The sequence below is a fragment of the Alnus glutinosa genome, chromosome 5, assembly GCF_958979055.1.
Source record: "Alnus glutinosa chromosome 5, dhAlnGlut1.1, whole genome shotgun sequence".
Lineage (NCBI taxonomy): Eukaryota > Viridiplantae > Streptophyta > Magnoliopsida > Fagales > Betulaceae > Alnus > Alnus glutinosa.
This window is the reverse complement of record NC_084890.1, coordinates 21651068-21665134: the sequence shown is the minus strand read 5'-3', so window position 1 is coordinate 21665134 and position 14067 is coordinate 21651068. Positions and strand designations below refer to the sequence as shown.

The 14067-nt window shown below is 36.0% G+C and overlaps 1 protein-coding gene across 2 annotated transcripts; it reads right to left on the bottom strand.

The window, feature by feature from the left end:
- Nucleotides 1-3168: 3168 nt before the first annotated feature.
- LOC133868770 (2-succinylbenzoate--CoA ligase, chloroplastic/peroxisomal) lies at nucleotides 3169-10738 on the bottom strand. 2 transcript variants are annotated; one of them, XM_062305771.1, is made up of 11 exons: nucleotides 10427-10738; nucleotides 10265-10337; nucleotides 9213-9381; nucleotides 9018-9116; nucleotides 8134-8231; nucleotides 7748-7941; nucleotides 7183-7310; nucleotides 6243-6631; nucleotides 5854-6068; nucleotides 5595-5741; nucleotides 3169-3684 (listed from the first exon to the last, which is right to left on the bottom strand). In XM_062305771.1, the coding sequence occupies exons 1-10, from the start codon at nucleotides 10624-10626 to the stop codon at nucleotides 5612-5614; spliced, it is 1695 nt and encodes a 564-aa protein (XP_062161755.1). In that variant the 5' UTR covers nucleotides 10627-10738; the 3' UTR covers nucleotides 3169-3684; nucleotides 5595-5611. The 2 variants fall into 2 exon arrangements, with proteins under 2 accessions (XP_062161755.1, XP_062161754.1); XM_062305770.1 differs by lacking the exon at nucleotides 3169-3684 and having other exon boundaries at nucleotides 5306-5741; nucleotides 10427-10737.
- Between the last annotated feature and the right edge of the window lie 3329 nt (nucleotides 10739-14067).

Sequence of the window (14067 nt, the reverse complement as noted above, 5' to 3'; positions counted from 1 at the left end):
ATTATTATTATTATTATTATTATTTGGGGTTAAATTAATTAGGAGTAAGGATTGCAGCAAATGAAACGCATTAATCATCGTCTCCATTTCAAGTGAAGTGGAGATGAGCTATTTTCTTGTCAAAATTTATTTTGTTGTATCTAACGGTGCATATGGTGCCACGTCATTTAATTATTTTAAATGAACTGGCAACACATACACTATTAAATATGTGAAATATAATACTGACCATAAAATAGTTCATCTCCATTTCAAGTAGGATCCTAATCCCAGAGGCACCTAACTAATAAAGAGTAGTATTCTTCATTATGATTCAGTTGGCCCAATTAAAAGTTGGAGAAAAATCAAATTTAGTTCCTAGTTTATCATACAATTTTAGGGTGCGTTTGAGATTGCGATTTCGTAAACAATAAGTACGATTTTAAACCAAATCGCAGAACATAAATCGTTTGGGAACTGAGTTTTTAAAAATTGCGATTTGAAATCGTAGAAAATCTGTTTTTTTCAAATCGCAGGTAAGATGATGCTTTTTTGAAAACGCAGAATTTTAAAGGCTAATTTGCGATTTTAAATGCTAAATTGCGATTTTGCCAAACGCTTAACTGCGTTTTTAAAAATCACTTTTTTCAAATCGCACATTTTAAAATCGTGATTTTAAAAATTGCACTTTTTAAAATCACAAACCCAAACGAACCTTAGTTTAATCTTTAAGTTTTTAATTTTAAAACTAGATTCTTAGGTTTTTCTCTGGTTTCAAATATGTCCATCCGTCAACCTAACATCTAATTAATTAACGGTTTGTTATGTTAGACCAATTAATTAATACCATATGGCTCTCGTTTGACATGTCATGTAACCACTATAGATACCGTGTGGCATAGTTACTTTAAAATTACAAATATACGATAAATAAATAAAAATTAAAATTACTAACTATATTTGTAATTTAACGTAACTATGCCATGTGTCATATATTGTGGATATTAAGAAGTGTTAAACGAGAGCCCCAACGTGACACACCGTTAATTAATTAGACGGTAGGTTGACAAAGGTACCTATTTAAAACTAAGGGTTAAATACCCTATTGGTACTTGAGTTTTAGGCTTTTTTAAATTTAGTACCTGAGTTTTCATTTGTTTCATAGATGGTACTTGAGTTAGAGATAAAAACATGTTTAGTACTTCTGTTACATTTTCCTTCCAAATATTAACAGTCTACCACATGTCAACCGCTGAGGTTGACACATGGCACCATATAAAAAAAAATAAAAAAAATATTTAAAAATTAATTAAAAATAATAAAATCTAAAAAAAAATTGTAAAAAAGAAAAAAGAAAAAGAAGAGGGGTGGTTGAGCCACCCATGGCAAAAAAATAAAATAAAAAATTGATAGGTTTTGGCCCGTGGGGTGGTTCAACCACCCTCATGGGTAAACCCTCAAATTTTTTTTTGATGAGTTTTGGCCTATGGGGGTGGCTGAACCACCTCCATGGGCAAATCCTCAAATATTATTTGATGGGTTTTGGCCCTTAAGGGTGGCCGAACCACTCCCATGGGCCACGGGGGTGGTTCGGCCACCTCCAAGGGCTAAAACCCATCATTTTTTTTTTGCCATGGGCCAGACCGGCCAAGGGTTTAGCCACCCCTCTTCTTCTTCTTCTTCTTCTTTTTCAATTATATATATATAATTTTATTATTTTTAATTTTTTTTATATAGTGCCACGTGTCAACCTCAACAGTTGACACGTGGCGGCCGTTAATATTTGGACAGAAAATGTAACATAGGTACTAAACGAGTTTTTATCCCTAACTCAGGTACCATCTATGAAACAAATGAAAACTCAAGTACTAAATTTAAAAAAGCATAAAACACAGGTACCAATAGGGTATTTAACCCTAAAACAAAAAAAAAAAAACTTATTTAAATCCATACTTCTTGCCTTCGATAACTTTGCAATAAAATTATGGACATAAATTTCATACAAACTGGCTTGGAACTAGTCTCTAAAACTATCATACGTTCCAAACTTTCCGTCAAATATAATAACTTCTACAGTCTACTCTCTGCTTTTCATATAAGAGTAGACGCATTGGATAAACCATGGAAGGAGCTTTAGAAGCATTGGATAAACCATGAGGGTGTTTGTATTTTATAACGCACAGAAGGCCCAAAAGACTAAAATAAACAAATTATCAAATATGCGAATAACGGATAATAGTATTGTCAAGTGTTTAACCCCCACTTGAACGTGGGTTAGAAAGATAAGCGTTTAACTTCTACTCATTGTTGGATTCAAAATAAGAGTTTAACTTCATTCTCATCACCGGATCAGAAAGATAAGAGTTTGACGATGAGAGATCAGAATCAGACAGAAAAGTGTTGTTTTTCTTTCTCTCATCTCTCGGTGCCGCACTCTTTTCTCTCTTCTCAATTTTCTTTTATCTTCTTATGTTGTTTTTATTTCCTTGTTTCTTGTGGCACTTCACCCTCATTTTGGCTTGATCGGGCTGGACCCATGTAAAGGGCGAATGTAAGACAGTAGGCCAAGAAAAATAGAGAATTTTCATGAAAGGAGAACTCTATTTTTTGCTTTCCAAACAAAAAGTAAATAAATAAATAATAATAATAATATTAATTAGAAAGTTTTCTCATAGCAAGCTATTATAATAGTCATAATATTATTACTCTTTCCATTCAACAAAAGAGAGATTTTTATTAGAATAAAAAAAGGCTCAAATCACACACCATTTCCATTGTGGACTCCCATTTCCACCTTTAAAATGTTATTCTACAGAGATTGTAGTTGTAGGAGAGGATGGGCCAGAATGGACAATAGTCATGACCCATCAAATATTTTGTTATATAGCTTTTGGTCCACTTTGGAATGGAGCAGTGATATGACAACACGTTTAGTTGGACAACATGTTTTCCTTGTGTTTATGTAATTACAAGTTGTAACATTTTGACATTCAGTTGTAGTCTCTGATTCATAGACCAACCTAGCAGACTTAGAGTCACTTAAAGATTTTCACGCCGATGAGCATTTTCAGCCGACACCCAATGTTTTTCCTTACATTTAAGGAACTAGATTACTTTTTGTTTCCCTAAACAAATTGAAAGATAATATAATGCGGAATATAAAGTAGAATATAAAAATAGATAAAAGAATTATGTGGTTTGGTATATGACCTACGTTCATAGGATAAAGCCCACATTGCTGCATTTTGCTCTTATTTCTTTGAGTAATGTTTACAATATAAGATGCTCCTATTTATAGGAGAATTATATAATACAAATAGACTTCAACTATAACTAGATAATAGTATTTAACTGTGACTATGTGATAGACTTTAACTGTAGATAGGTCACAGTTTTTCAACTGTACCTTGGATTCTTGAACTCCTGATGTACTCTAACATTTTCCCTCAAACTCAAGGTGAAAATTTGTGGAATCTTGAGTTTGTGTTTGATTTTTCTTTTTTGAAAACTTGCCGGAAGACTGCAACAGATGGTTGAATCTCATTGTAGACCATCATGGGTAGTCGGATTTCACCGCAAAACACCAAGGGCGGGGTCGGATCTCGCCGCAAAATACCAAGGGGCAGTCGGATCTCGCCGCAAAATACCAAGGGACGATCGAATCTTGCCGCAAAACACCAATGGATGGTGGGATTTCACCAAAAACTTAAAATCCACAGATCCAAAATTGGCGTTAGCTTATAGCTTTGATACCATAAAAGAAAATATAATGCGAAATATAAAAATGGACATAGAATTACGTGGCTCAATTTACGACCTACGTCTACAGGATAAGCTCAAATGGCAACGTTTTGCTCTTATTTATTTGAGTAATGTTTACAATATAACATAATTAGATAATACAAATAGACTTCAACTACAACTAGGTAATATTATTCAACTGTAACTACGTGATAGACTTCAAATGTAGTTAGGTCACAGTCTTCAACTATGACTAAGATAGTCTTCAACTGTAGCTTGGATTATTGAACTACTGATATACTCTAACACAAATACACTCCTCAATAGCTTTCTTTTATCTTTCCCTATAACATTAAAATATTATTATTATTATTATTATTATTATTATTTTATATTCATTTCTTTTCTTCTCCTCTCTCTCTCTCTCTCTCTCACACACACACACACACGGAAAATGATAGTTGGGGCCAACTTACCGGCCTTCAGCAGGCTTTTTTCATTAAAAAAAAGCCCATTTTAATGAAAAGGGGCGGACAAGTTGGCCCCTGCCTATCATTACTCCACACACACATATGCAGAATCTCCAAGCCCCCCATCCCTTTTGTTTCCCCTTCTGAACATCATGTCAAGCAAGATGCAGTAAAGCCTTTCTGTTTTCTCGATCCCTTCCGCTTTATTCCTTCACCAGGCATGGTCAACAGAGAGAGAGAGATGAAAGAGCGGATGAGAGCGTGAGAGAGGGGAGGCTGGGTGTTGTGCAAATCTGACGTGGTGGTGCGGCCATAGCATGGTGACCGACGTCCATAAGGTGAGTTGCGGTTGAAGAGGCAGATCAATCCATGGGGTGGTTCATCTTCCTGGTTTGGCCGAGAATGGAGGGGTGAGATGCTGAGTTTTATTTTGTGTTTGGAAGTTCATAAACTGAAAGGATATTACGATTGGCAATGAAAGTTGCAAATTTTGTTTGGTGATTTTGTATTGATGGCCGATTGGTAGAAAGAAATTGGAGTTTCTTTGGTCCAGAGGATGAGTGTTGCAGGGAGGTGAGAGGAGAGAGAGAGAATGTTTTTTTATGATTATAATAAGCATTGGAAATGCTTGCACTGTAGTGTTCCTAAGGTATAAGGAAAGAAATATAATATGTTTATAACTCTTGTACAACTCTAACAACTTTTTTTAAAATCAACCATTAGATATATATGACCTACATGTAGAGAATGATTAATTTGAAAAAAAAGTGGTTGAAGTTGTACAAAAGTTGTGTCAAGAGTTGTACAACAACCATTTCTCATAAAAAAAAATGAAAAATGTTTGATTTACAACACCAATACAACAACTGTACAACAACCCCTCACATGAGGGTGGACCCTACACACTGGGGCCCACCCTCATGTGAGGGGTTGTTGTGCACTTGTTGTGATGGTGTAGTGCAGGAATCAAATCCCAAAAAAAATATAGGGTGTTTGCTGTAGGTGACTTTTTGTGATTTTCTTGAAAATTTTTCTAAATTTAGACAAGGGAACCACTTATAGGGTGTCTACTGTGAATGTTCTAACTAAATAAGTGCTTTACTAGAAAGAAGTAATTCTTTAGAAATGGAGCTGAATATGCCATTTTCTGCTCATTTATTAGTACAAAGAATACACATTATTGTTAAAAAGACTTGTGGAGTTGCTAGATCAGTCTAACTACAAAATGAATATAGAAAAGTAGAAAGAGAAAATTCTCTGGTTCTGTTAAAGGAGCCATAATATGAATTTACGCCGTATATGACCAAAATTGAACTTAACATCCACGCTGTTGCAAAACCTGCAGCTAGTCATTTCAGATATGTGTGCTAGTGGCCAAGTAGAAAATTTGGGTAGATTGCTCACCTAAACAAGTGAGATAGTCACAGACTGCTAGGCAAGGATTGCAGGTGAGACATAACTTCTCTTCGAACTTGGTCTCTTTTTACTTTCCCGGTCGTCGTGACTGGAAACGGTTTTCTCCATAAAATAAATGTCTTTGGTATCTTGAATCTGTGGAAGAAAAATAGCAAACAGTTAGTAAACCATCCATTTTAGTACTACACACATACATCACAAACACAGACATGCATTGCAGTCAACATCATTCATCTTAAGTACATACCCAGTTATATTCTTTTCTCTGCAATAGTGCCGAAGAATTTCACCGGATAAAACTAGCCCTTTATTTTCAGCTGAGTGTTTTAAGCTTTTGTCAGACCAATACCAATTTTCTCTCAACTGAATACAAGCAATAACCATCTCTGTCAGGCGAGCATCTGGAATTCCCACAATGACAATGACAATCACTCCTGGATGTTGTAATAGGATTGCTTCCACCTAGTCATCACCAAACAACAACTACTACTAGTGTAAAAACAACATAGGATAGTACATATCCACTAAAACTAAAAAGAAAAATTGAAGAAATGTAACTTGCATGAAAAGAAAATTCTAGTGAATGATTTCCTCAATAAGTAAAAAGCGAATAGAAATTAATTTAGTTTATCTTACCTCTTCGGGGTAAACATTCTCTCCTCCACTCTTAATTTTACCATTTACTCGTCCAATGAGCCATAGATTACCATACTCATCAATGGACCCAACATCACCTGTGTCAAGCCAACTTTCATTGCTGGAGTCAGATGCCTTCTCTGGAATTTGACCCCAATATCTGAGCATTACATGTGGACCTCTAGTTAAAATTCTTCCAACAGGAGAAGAGCCATCTACACATATCTTTAATTCCACATGGGGTGCAGGCTTTCCAACACAAACACCCTGTGATTGGTGAACCAAAGTATATCTAGTATTTGCAACTTTCTGAAGGTGCTGACTGGAGGTTTCCATTGTTGGGTCATAGAGTGTCATAAAGGTTAGCGAAGAGCATGTCTCTGTCATCCCTTTACAAATTAAACAGAACAAGGGAGAATAAGAGCAAGAAAATTATTATATATTGTCAAAGAGATTTTTTGGGGACAAACTTAAATTAATGCTCATAGAGTCAATAACCAACAGTAATAATATATCTGAAATTCATATAGTTACTATCTCATGTTCTAGAGGTATGTAGATAAGACAGGTTGACATGAGTGTTGGCTCTTTGAACTTGGCTTAGGCAGACTCTAGTCAAGATGTAACTCAGCTAGGTTGAGCTCAAGCTTGACTCAAACTTTAGTAACCTTATTCAGCCATAGGTAGTTTATATTCCCTCGTTCACAACTAGTTGACCAAGCTCATCAATATAGTTAGACGTCCTAATTGTCAAATATCTATGGTTATTTCATCCATTATCCATAGAAGCCCAAGCTGATCCAGTATGGGAGAGGTTATGGCAACTTACTTTAAGTTGCTTCCAAACACATGCTAAGATCTGTAAGGTTCCATATTACTGCAGAGCAGGACTTATCATATTAAGTACCCAGGGGAGCAAAGGGGAATAAGAGATACCCACCATAAGCTGAGAAAAGCTTAGCTCTTGGGAAGAATAAGGTGGCATCCTTGATAAGCTCAATTGACAGTCCCCCGCCTCCGTTTAATATCTTGTTCACAGTCTCCTTACCTTTCCAAGTTTCCTTCTGCCTGAAAAAGCCTTAAAAATGACTTAGAAAACTAGCATACATCATAAATACAGTTTACTAGCGTTAAGCTGTATGACTGTTAGAAACACATTGTGGCAGGGCAGAGTATAAAATTCCAAAGTGAACTTAAAAGTTGCACAAGGGCATTACATAGATGATTGAGAAGAGACAGCTAGTAAAACAGGGTTTACATAGCTGTCTGCAAATAGTTAGGAAAGGGTTTAATTTGAGTAAACTAAGCAGGAACATTGACAAAATAATTCATATGATCTTATTTGTATAGATATAGTACAAAAGTTTATTATCTTAAAGCGCTTAAACGTGATATTTTAACACATAATTGAAATATTTTATACTAGAACGTTGATAAGATAACACACCCACATGAGAAACCTCCTCAAAGATTTGTCCCAAAATATATTGGATACTGTGGTTTACCTGATTAAAGAAATTATATCAGCCATGATTGCAGGGACTGTGATTAGAGAAGTCACTGCGTATCGCTCTATGGCTTTGAGGGCTGATTTAGGCTCAAACTTAGGTATTATGACATGGCTACCTCCAACCATTAGCATGGCCATGGCTGATGAAAGACCACCGATATGGCACAATGGTGCAGTGTGCAAATAAACCTGCAAATACTCGCACAACAAACATTCAGAAGTCATTCTCCCCTTGAACTGTACTAATTGTTTGACCCTGCTAATATGTGAAACTTCAATCTGAAAATACTTGGTCCTCACTGTATTATCTTCATAGCTGCAGTTAATGATAATTATAACTCTGAAAGAAAATCATTTACATATCATGAGAAAAAGGCATACATCATTCTCACCGTAACCGACAATCGCAATTTTTGCTAGGGATTGTATAATCAAAGCAGTATGGCTCAAGGTAACTCCCTTTGGCCTTCCAGTGGTACCTGTAGATAACAGAACAACCAGAACAAACAACTAAAAATCTTAATCTTATATTTTTATTCAAATTTAAGATTCAATATAATGTATATTTTTTGATAACTTCACTCAGTTTCATTGTCGAAGCGATTCTTGGGTAGAATAGTAACCATTGACTGAATAAAATTTAAGCAGACCAGAACTGCTGTGTGTATTCCTTTCAAGTTTTTACCCAGACTATACTAGCATGAACTTTTAATAACTGATGAAATCCTACCAAGCTCCCAAACTTTCCCACTGATTGTGCCTACCATTAGCTCAAGCAATATTTTAATAATGTTGTACTTGGAATGTCTATGGTTCTGGTAACTGGCAGTTCTTCGCACATCCTTACAGAATTTATAGATTTGTGCAAATATAATAAACTCATTGGAGCAACTTTAAAACTGCCTTCGGCACTGGTTGCCAATTAATGGCTGAAAAATTATGAATGCGGGATTCTACATAATGCAGCATGCGTGCATATAACGGAGTTGAAAGGAAGGGTTCAGCTTACTTGGAGGGATTTCTATTTCAAGACAATATGGGCTGTGTAAATTAGTCATGATAATCAACTAGAATTCACTTGCTGGAATTTCTTGAAAAGTAATAAATTATGCAAAGTAGGTAATAGCATTTTCTAACTGACCCACATATATTGCTTTCTTTGAGATTTCCTTAAAAAATCTGCTTTCAGAAATTATTTTAATGACATCAAAATCCACACAAAATATATAAGAAAAATAAAATAAAAAGATAAACTGAACTTATACCTGAAGTGAAGCATATTATAACAACACCCTCATGTGCCCAGCAATAGTTCAGTGGTAGAGACCTCATAGAATACTTCTTGAGCGTTTCAGTAGTTAATACTGGAAAAAATGAAGGAAACATTACCACTGTAAAACAGCTTCATATCTCATAATTTCTTCAAATAAGGTCTTTAGATGTCCACCAAAATTACATACCATTCCATGTCTTCATGAAATCTGAGGAGGGGAAATTCAAAGAAACATGCCACCTCAGGGAAGGTACGTCAGTGTTTTGGAGGATTGAATACCAGCGCTGACAGCTCTCATCAGTAACCAGCATAATTGGCTTCACAACCAGCATTGCCAATCTTGCCTCTTCTACGCTCTACAAGTTGAGGAAAACAAATTTAGATATTGCAGTACGTAAAATATGTAAAGGCAAAGGGTATTTTTCAAATCCTGTGTATAAATAATTATTATCGTAAATTTCCACTAAGTACGTTCTAAAATGCAAATCTTAGTGACTCTGTTCTAGTAATTTTCTTTTGTTAAGCCCAAACAAGGTTCACATTTGCATCAAGACTATGAGTAGGGTGTTAGCATAGAGCATGCTTGACATACATTGTTGGACAACTTCCTTGTACCTTATGTTAGAAAATAAATTAAATGATTAAATTCATCATTCCTATCAGCTTAAACTTTTGTGATAAGTGATGATTTAACATGGTATTAAAGAAGAGGTCACGAGTTCAAACCTTGTTTTTATAATTCACTTCTCATTTCAATTAAATATTTCACGTGTCGAACCTTACTTATTAAGAGAGATTTTGAACACACACAGAAGAGAGAGTGTTATAATATAAATAAAATGATTAAAATCATCATTTTCTATCGGCTTAAGTTTTTGGGATAAGTGATGATTTAACCGCTTATCCACCCATCTACCCACACCAGTAAAGTCTAGATTATTTTTCCTTTTCCTCAGTCCTGTGTGGATTTGGAATAAGGCCGTTCTTAATCACAACTATTTAGTAATGCATATTCCATGTCTGCACCATTGTAGTAAACATTAAAGAAACTTAAACATAGAAACTTCTTTCTCAAACAGGTTGATCATAAATCCTGAAATGCAATTGCTACGAAATGATTGCCTTATCTAACTTTTGAATCTCAAGCCATCAAGGACAAAACATTCACCCACATGAAAAATAATAATAATAATAATAATAAATAAATAAATAAATAAAGTCCAAAGAAATCACACTCACCCATCGGTAATTTAGAGGAGCAGCTATTCCTCCAACAAATGCAATGGCTAGTAACCACTCCAAGTACAAATCACTGGAGAAAAACCAAATGTTACTGGATTTCTCAACATTCTAGCAAAGGCACAACGGTCACCCACTATTACTCTTCAAGAAGGCTCGAACCTGTTGAAAGCAGATATGGCAACAACGTCACCGGCGCGGAGGCCGAGTTCGAGCAGCCCACGAGCCAAACACAACACTTCCTCCACAAATTGCTCTCCGGTCTTTTGCCGGTCGCCGGTGATTGTGACGACGGCATTACGCCTCGCGGTTGCGAGGAGGCTGAGGCACTGGCAAATGTGGCCCTCTGAGTAATTACCCATCTCCCGTGGACGGTATTCTTCTCTGTCGAATTGAGGAAGACAATGCTCTTCTCAGCTCTTTGGCGGTTTGAATGGGGAGCTGAAAACGACAGCGCGGTTCCATCGTAACCTTATCCGCTGAGGAAATTAGGAAAACTGATTGGCCACAACAAGTAACTTATCCGGTGCTTTTTATTCGTCGTTCAGTCACACTTACTAAAGGAAACGGCATCGTTTTTTGCAAAGTTGGTACTTATTCATAAACCGAGTTTGTGTCGTGTCGAGGTATGAATATAAGTTTATATAAGTCAATTTTAATTAAATGAGTCAAAACCCTTTAACCTTGACTTGTTAATTTCGTGTCGGGTTGAATCGTGTCGAGATATAAATATAAGAATATGAGATATGATACGTTTACAACTTCTGTATAACTTATATCCAACTCTACGAAATTTTTTTTTTTTTTTTTTAAAAAAAAAAATCAACTATTAGATATATAAGATCCACATATAGGAAAACAAATTCAATAGTTAATTTGAAGAAAGGTTGGAAGTAGTTGAACAAATGTTGTAAACGTATCATATCTTTAAGGATATATATGTCAAGCATAACTCGACTCAGAGTGCGTTTGGTATTGTGATTTTGTAGATAAAAAATGAGACTCGTTTGGAGTTATACTTTTGAAAAAAAAATGCAATTTGAAATTGTTTTTTTTCTTCTGCGTTTTCATGTTACAGGCAAATGAGTATTTTTTAAAAAAAAAACGCACAATTTTAAGAGCTAAAATGCGATTTTGCCAAACACTTAATTGAATTATTAAAAATCATGTTTTCAAATCGTACATTTTAGAATAAGCATTTTTAAATCATACTTTTTAAAATCACAAACTATCATTTAATTAAATAAATTAGACCCTAAGCCTAATTAATTAATTTTATTTTAAATTCATGTCGAATTCACCTGTCAAAATTTGTCATTCCTGTTCAGAGTCTTGACCTTGCGATCTTGTGTTCTTATCTCTTTCAATCTCTGGAGGAGCGGAGGGTGTTCCCGTTCCATGTCCACGAGCCGCATAGTTTAGCGGAAGCCCTCAAACTCCGATGGTTGTCCGTCGGAGAGAGAGCTGGTGGACTATGGTTCGTTCCATCCGTGCCTGTGCCGACCCACAGTAACAGCTCTTCTTTTCTCCAACTTGAGCTGAATGACCATGCGGGCGATGAGCCGCTCATCTTCTTCGCTAGACCAGTGCTACTGCAAGTGATTAGTGATATTGCTTGGCGGCTTATACTGGTGTGCTAGTTCACAACTTCACATTGGGAGCTAAGCCTTTCTTGCTAGATTAGTGGTGTGTATGCCTCTTCTTTTTTCTTTTTCTTTTTAATGTATAAGTAAAACTATTATTAACAAATGAATCAGCTGTACAGAGTCACCATCAAAACACCAAAACACATTACAAACAGAGAAGTACTATGTGGAAACAACAAGAACTCTTTAACAACAAAGCCAAACAAGAGTTCAACAACAAACTGAAACTAATTCAGAATCTCAACACCAATATTCTATTTGTGACACATGTTGATGTTTGCCAGAGTCTTCTTGAACTTCCCTTTCCCAGAAAACCGGAACCTGGCCTCACCTCCTAGAAAATTAACTTCAAGATTTGCTCTTCAGTTCTAGGTTGACTTCCAAACTTAATCTCATTTCTTGTTCTCCAAAGCCCATATATAGCAAAACTCAAGATCAGCTTACATATTGACCCCATCAAGGACTTAGTCTTCCAAGTTCTACACCCTTCTTCTAACAAATCATCCCAACTAGCTAGTTGGAGGCTAGGATTTAAGATATTACAACGTTGTAAATAGGTTTTCCAAATTCGAGAACTAAACCCACACGAAAAGAACTAGTGGTCACCGCTTCCAGTTCCATTTCTGCATAAGACACAATTTGTATCTCCCTTATAACCCCTTGCCAGCAACCGATCGCCAGTGGTGAGCCTGTTATTGACTGCTAACCAAAGGATAAAGGCTTGTTTTGGAATAGCATGCTTAGGATCCAGAACGGGAGATGGACCACACAGGCTTGTCAATCTCACCAATAGTGTTATGAGCCCAGACGTGCTTCTCAGCAGGATTGGTTCGTTCGGCTTCTTCTAGAGGACAAGAGTGAATCGTGGCTAGTTTCCAGTTGTGTGTGTTTGATGTTTGTTTTTAGGGAATGCACGTGGCAGTGCAGTTATGTTTATTGCTTTCTAGAGTATAGTGGATGTAATGGGTAGTGGGCAAAAGACATGGGCTGAGTAGTGGACCATGTTAGTAATGCTGTAGTGGGTTAGTTATGTGTTAGTGGGTCAGTTATGTAAAGATGAGAAATTGGCTTCTCGAATTGTTAAATTATTATCTTTTATCATTATATCATTACAAAACCCACCATCAAATATCCAGGCTCATAACAAATAGACACTTCGGGTAACCTACTCTGTATATCAATTAACGCCTCAGAACGTGCAGGCAGGCTTCCAGCACCATACATTCTGTTTTAAAACAGAATCCAGCTTAGCTTCTAACCGGCTATGAGAGTCATAAACAACTCTATAGCCAAATCTATCAACCAAGCCTCCAAATGGGTGCCAATTATCAACTCACAGATAATCTGACTACCCGTGCCTACTTCAGACTAGGAATCCAACAATCTCCATCACACGGAATGTTGAAACTAGTTGTCTTAGGCCTTTTATCGAACAGGTTTTGGCGCATTGCCACAGTACGGGCAGGCAGTAACTGGAGGTGTACGCAAGTTCGATCCAATTCACATGGAGGCCGCAACGACATCGTTTACTCCATTCCAGCACACAGTAACCACTACGACAGCGATCGTTGGCTTCATATGGAGAGAGCAGATACCTCCAAAGGCCAAAGGGTATTTAAAAGGGAAAAATGCTAATTGAAAACAAAAGGGGAAAAATGCAAAAACCAATTTACGTGAGTTGCAACTATTTACAACAACCTCTCTATTAATGGTAAATAATTTTTCATCCCGAACTTCTGTTTAAAATTTTGACAGAAACAGTTAAAATATTAGCACCAATAATCCAACACGTGTCCCTTATAAAAAATATATCTATAAATTTAAGGACGGTTGGACCATCCAAATTGGCTAGAGAGGTAGTTGAACCACTTCCAAACTTTTGGGATTAGTTCGGCTACCCTTTTGGCCCTAAATGTCTGAAGTTTTTTTTTTTTTTTTTTTTTTTTTTTTTTTTTTTAATTTTTACAGATATCTGAAAAAGAAAAAAATACATTAAAAATAAGAAAAAAAAAATGCTGATGCCTGCCCCTTGCAGATAATAGAAGAAAAAAAAATTACATGGAAAAACCAACCATCAAAGAAAATTTTATCAAAAAAAAAAAAAAAACAACCATTAAATGCTCAGGAAGAGGAACGGAACAATTTTGTGAAAATAAA

Bases quoted from the DNA above. Each gene is read 5' to 3' on its own strand.
- LOC133868770 (XM_062305771.1), bottom strand. From the start codon at position 10,626: ATGGGTAATTACTCAGAGGGCCACATTTGCCAGTGCCTCAGCCTCCTC. The intron at 9,382-10,264 runs GTGAGTGTGATT...CTCAACTTGTAG, and splicing joins CTCCTCTAAATTACCGATGG to AGCGTAGAAGAGGCAAGATT. The intron at 8,232-9,017 runs GTATAAGTTCAG...TGTTATCTACAG, and splicing joins TATAATATGCTTCACTTCAG to GTACCACTGGAAGGCCAAAG.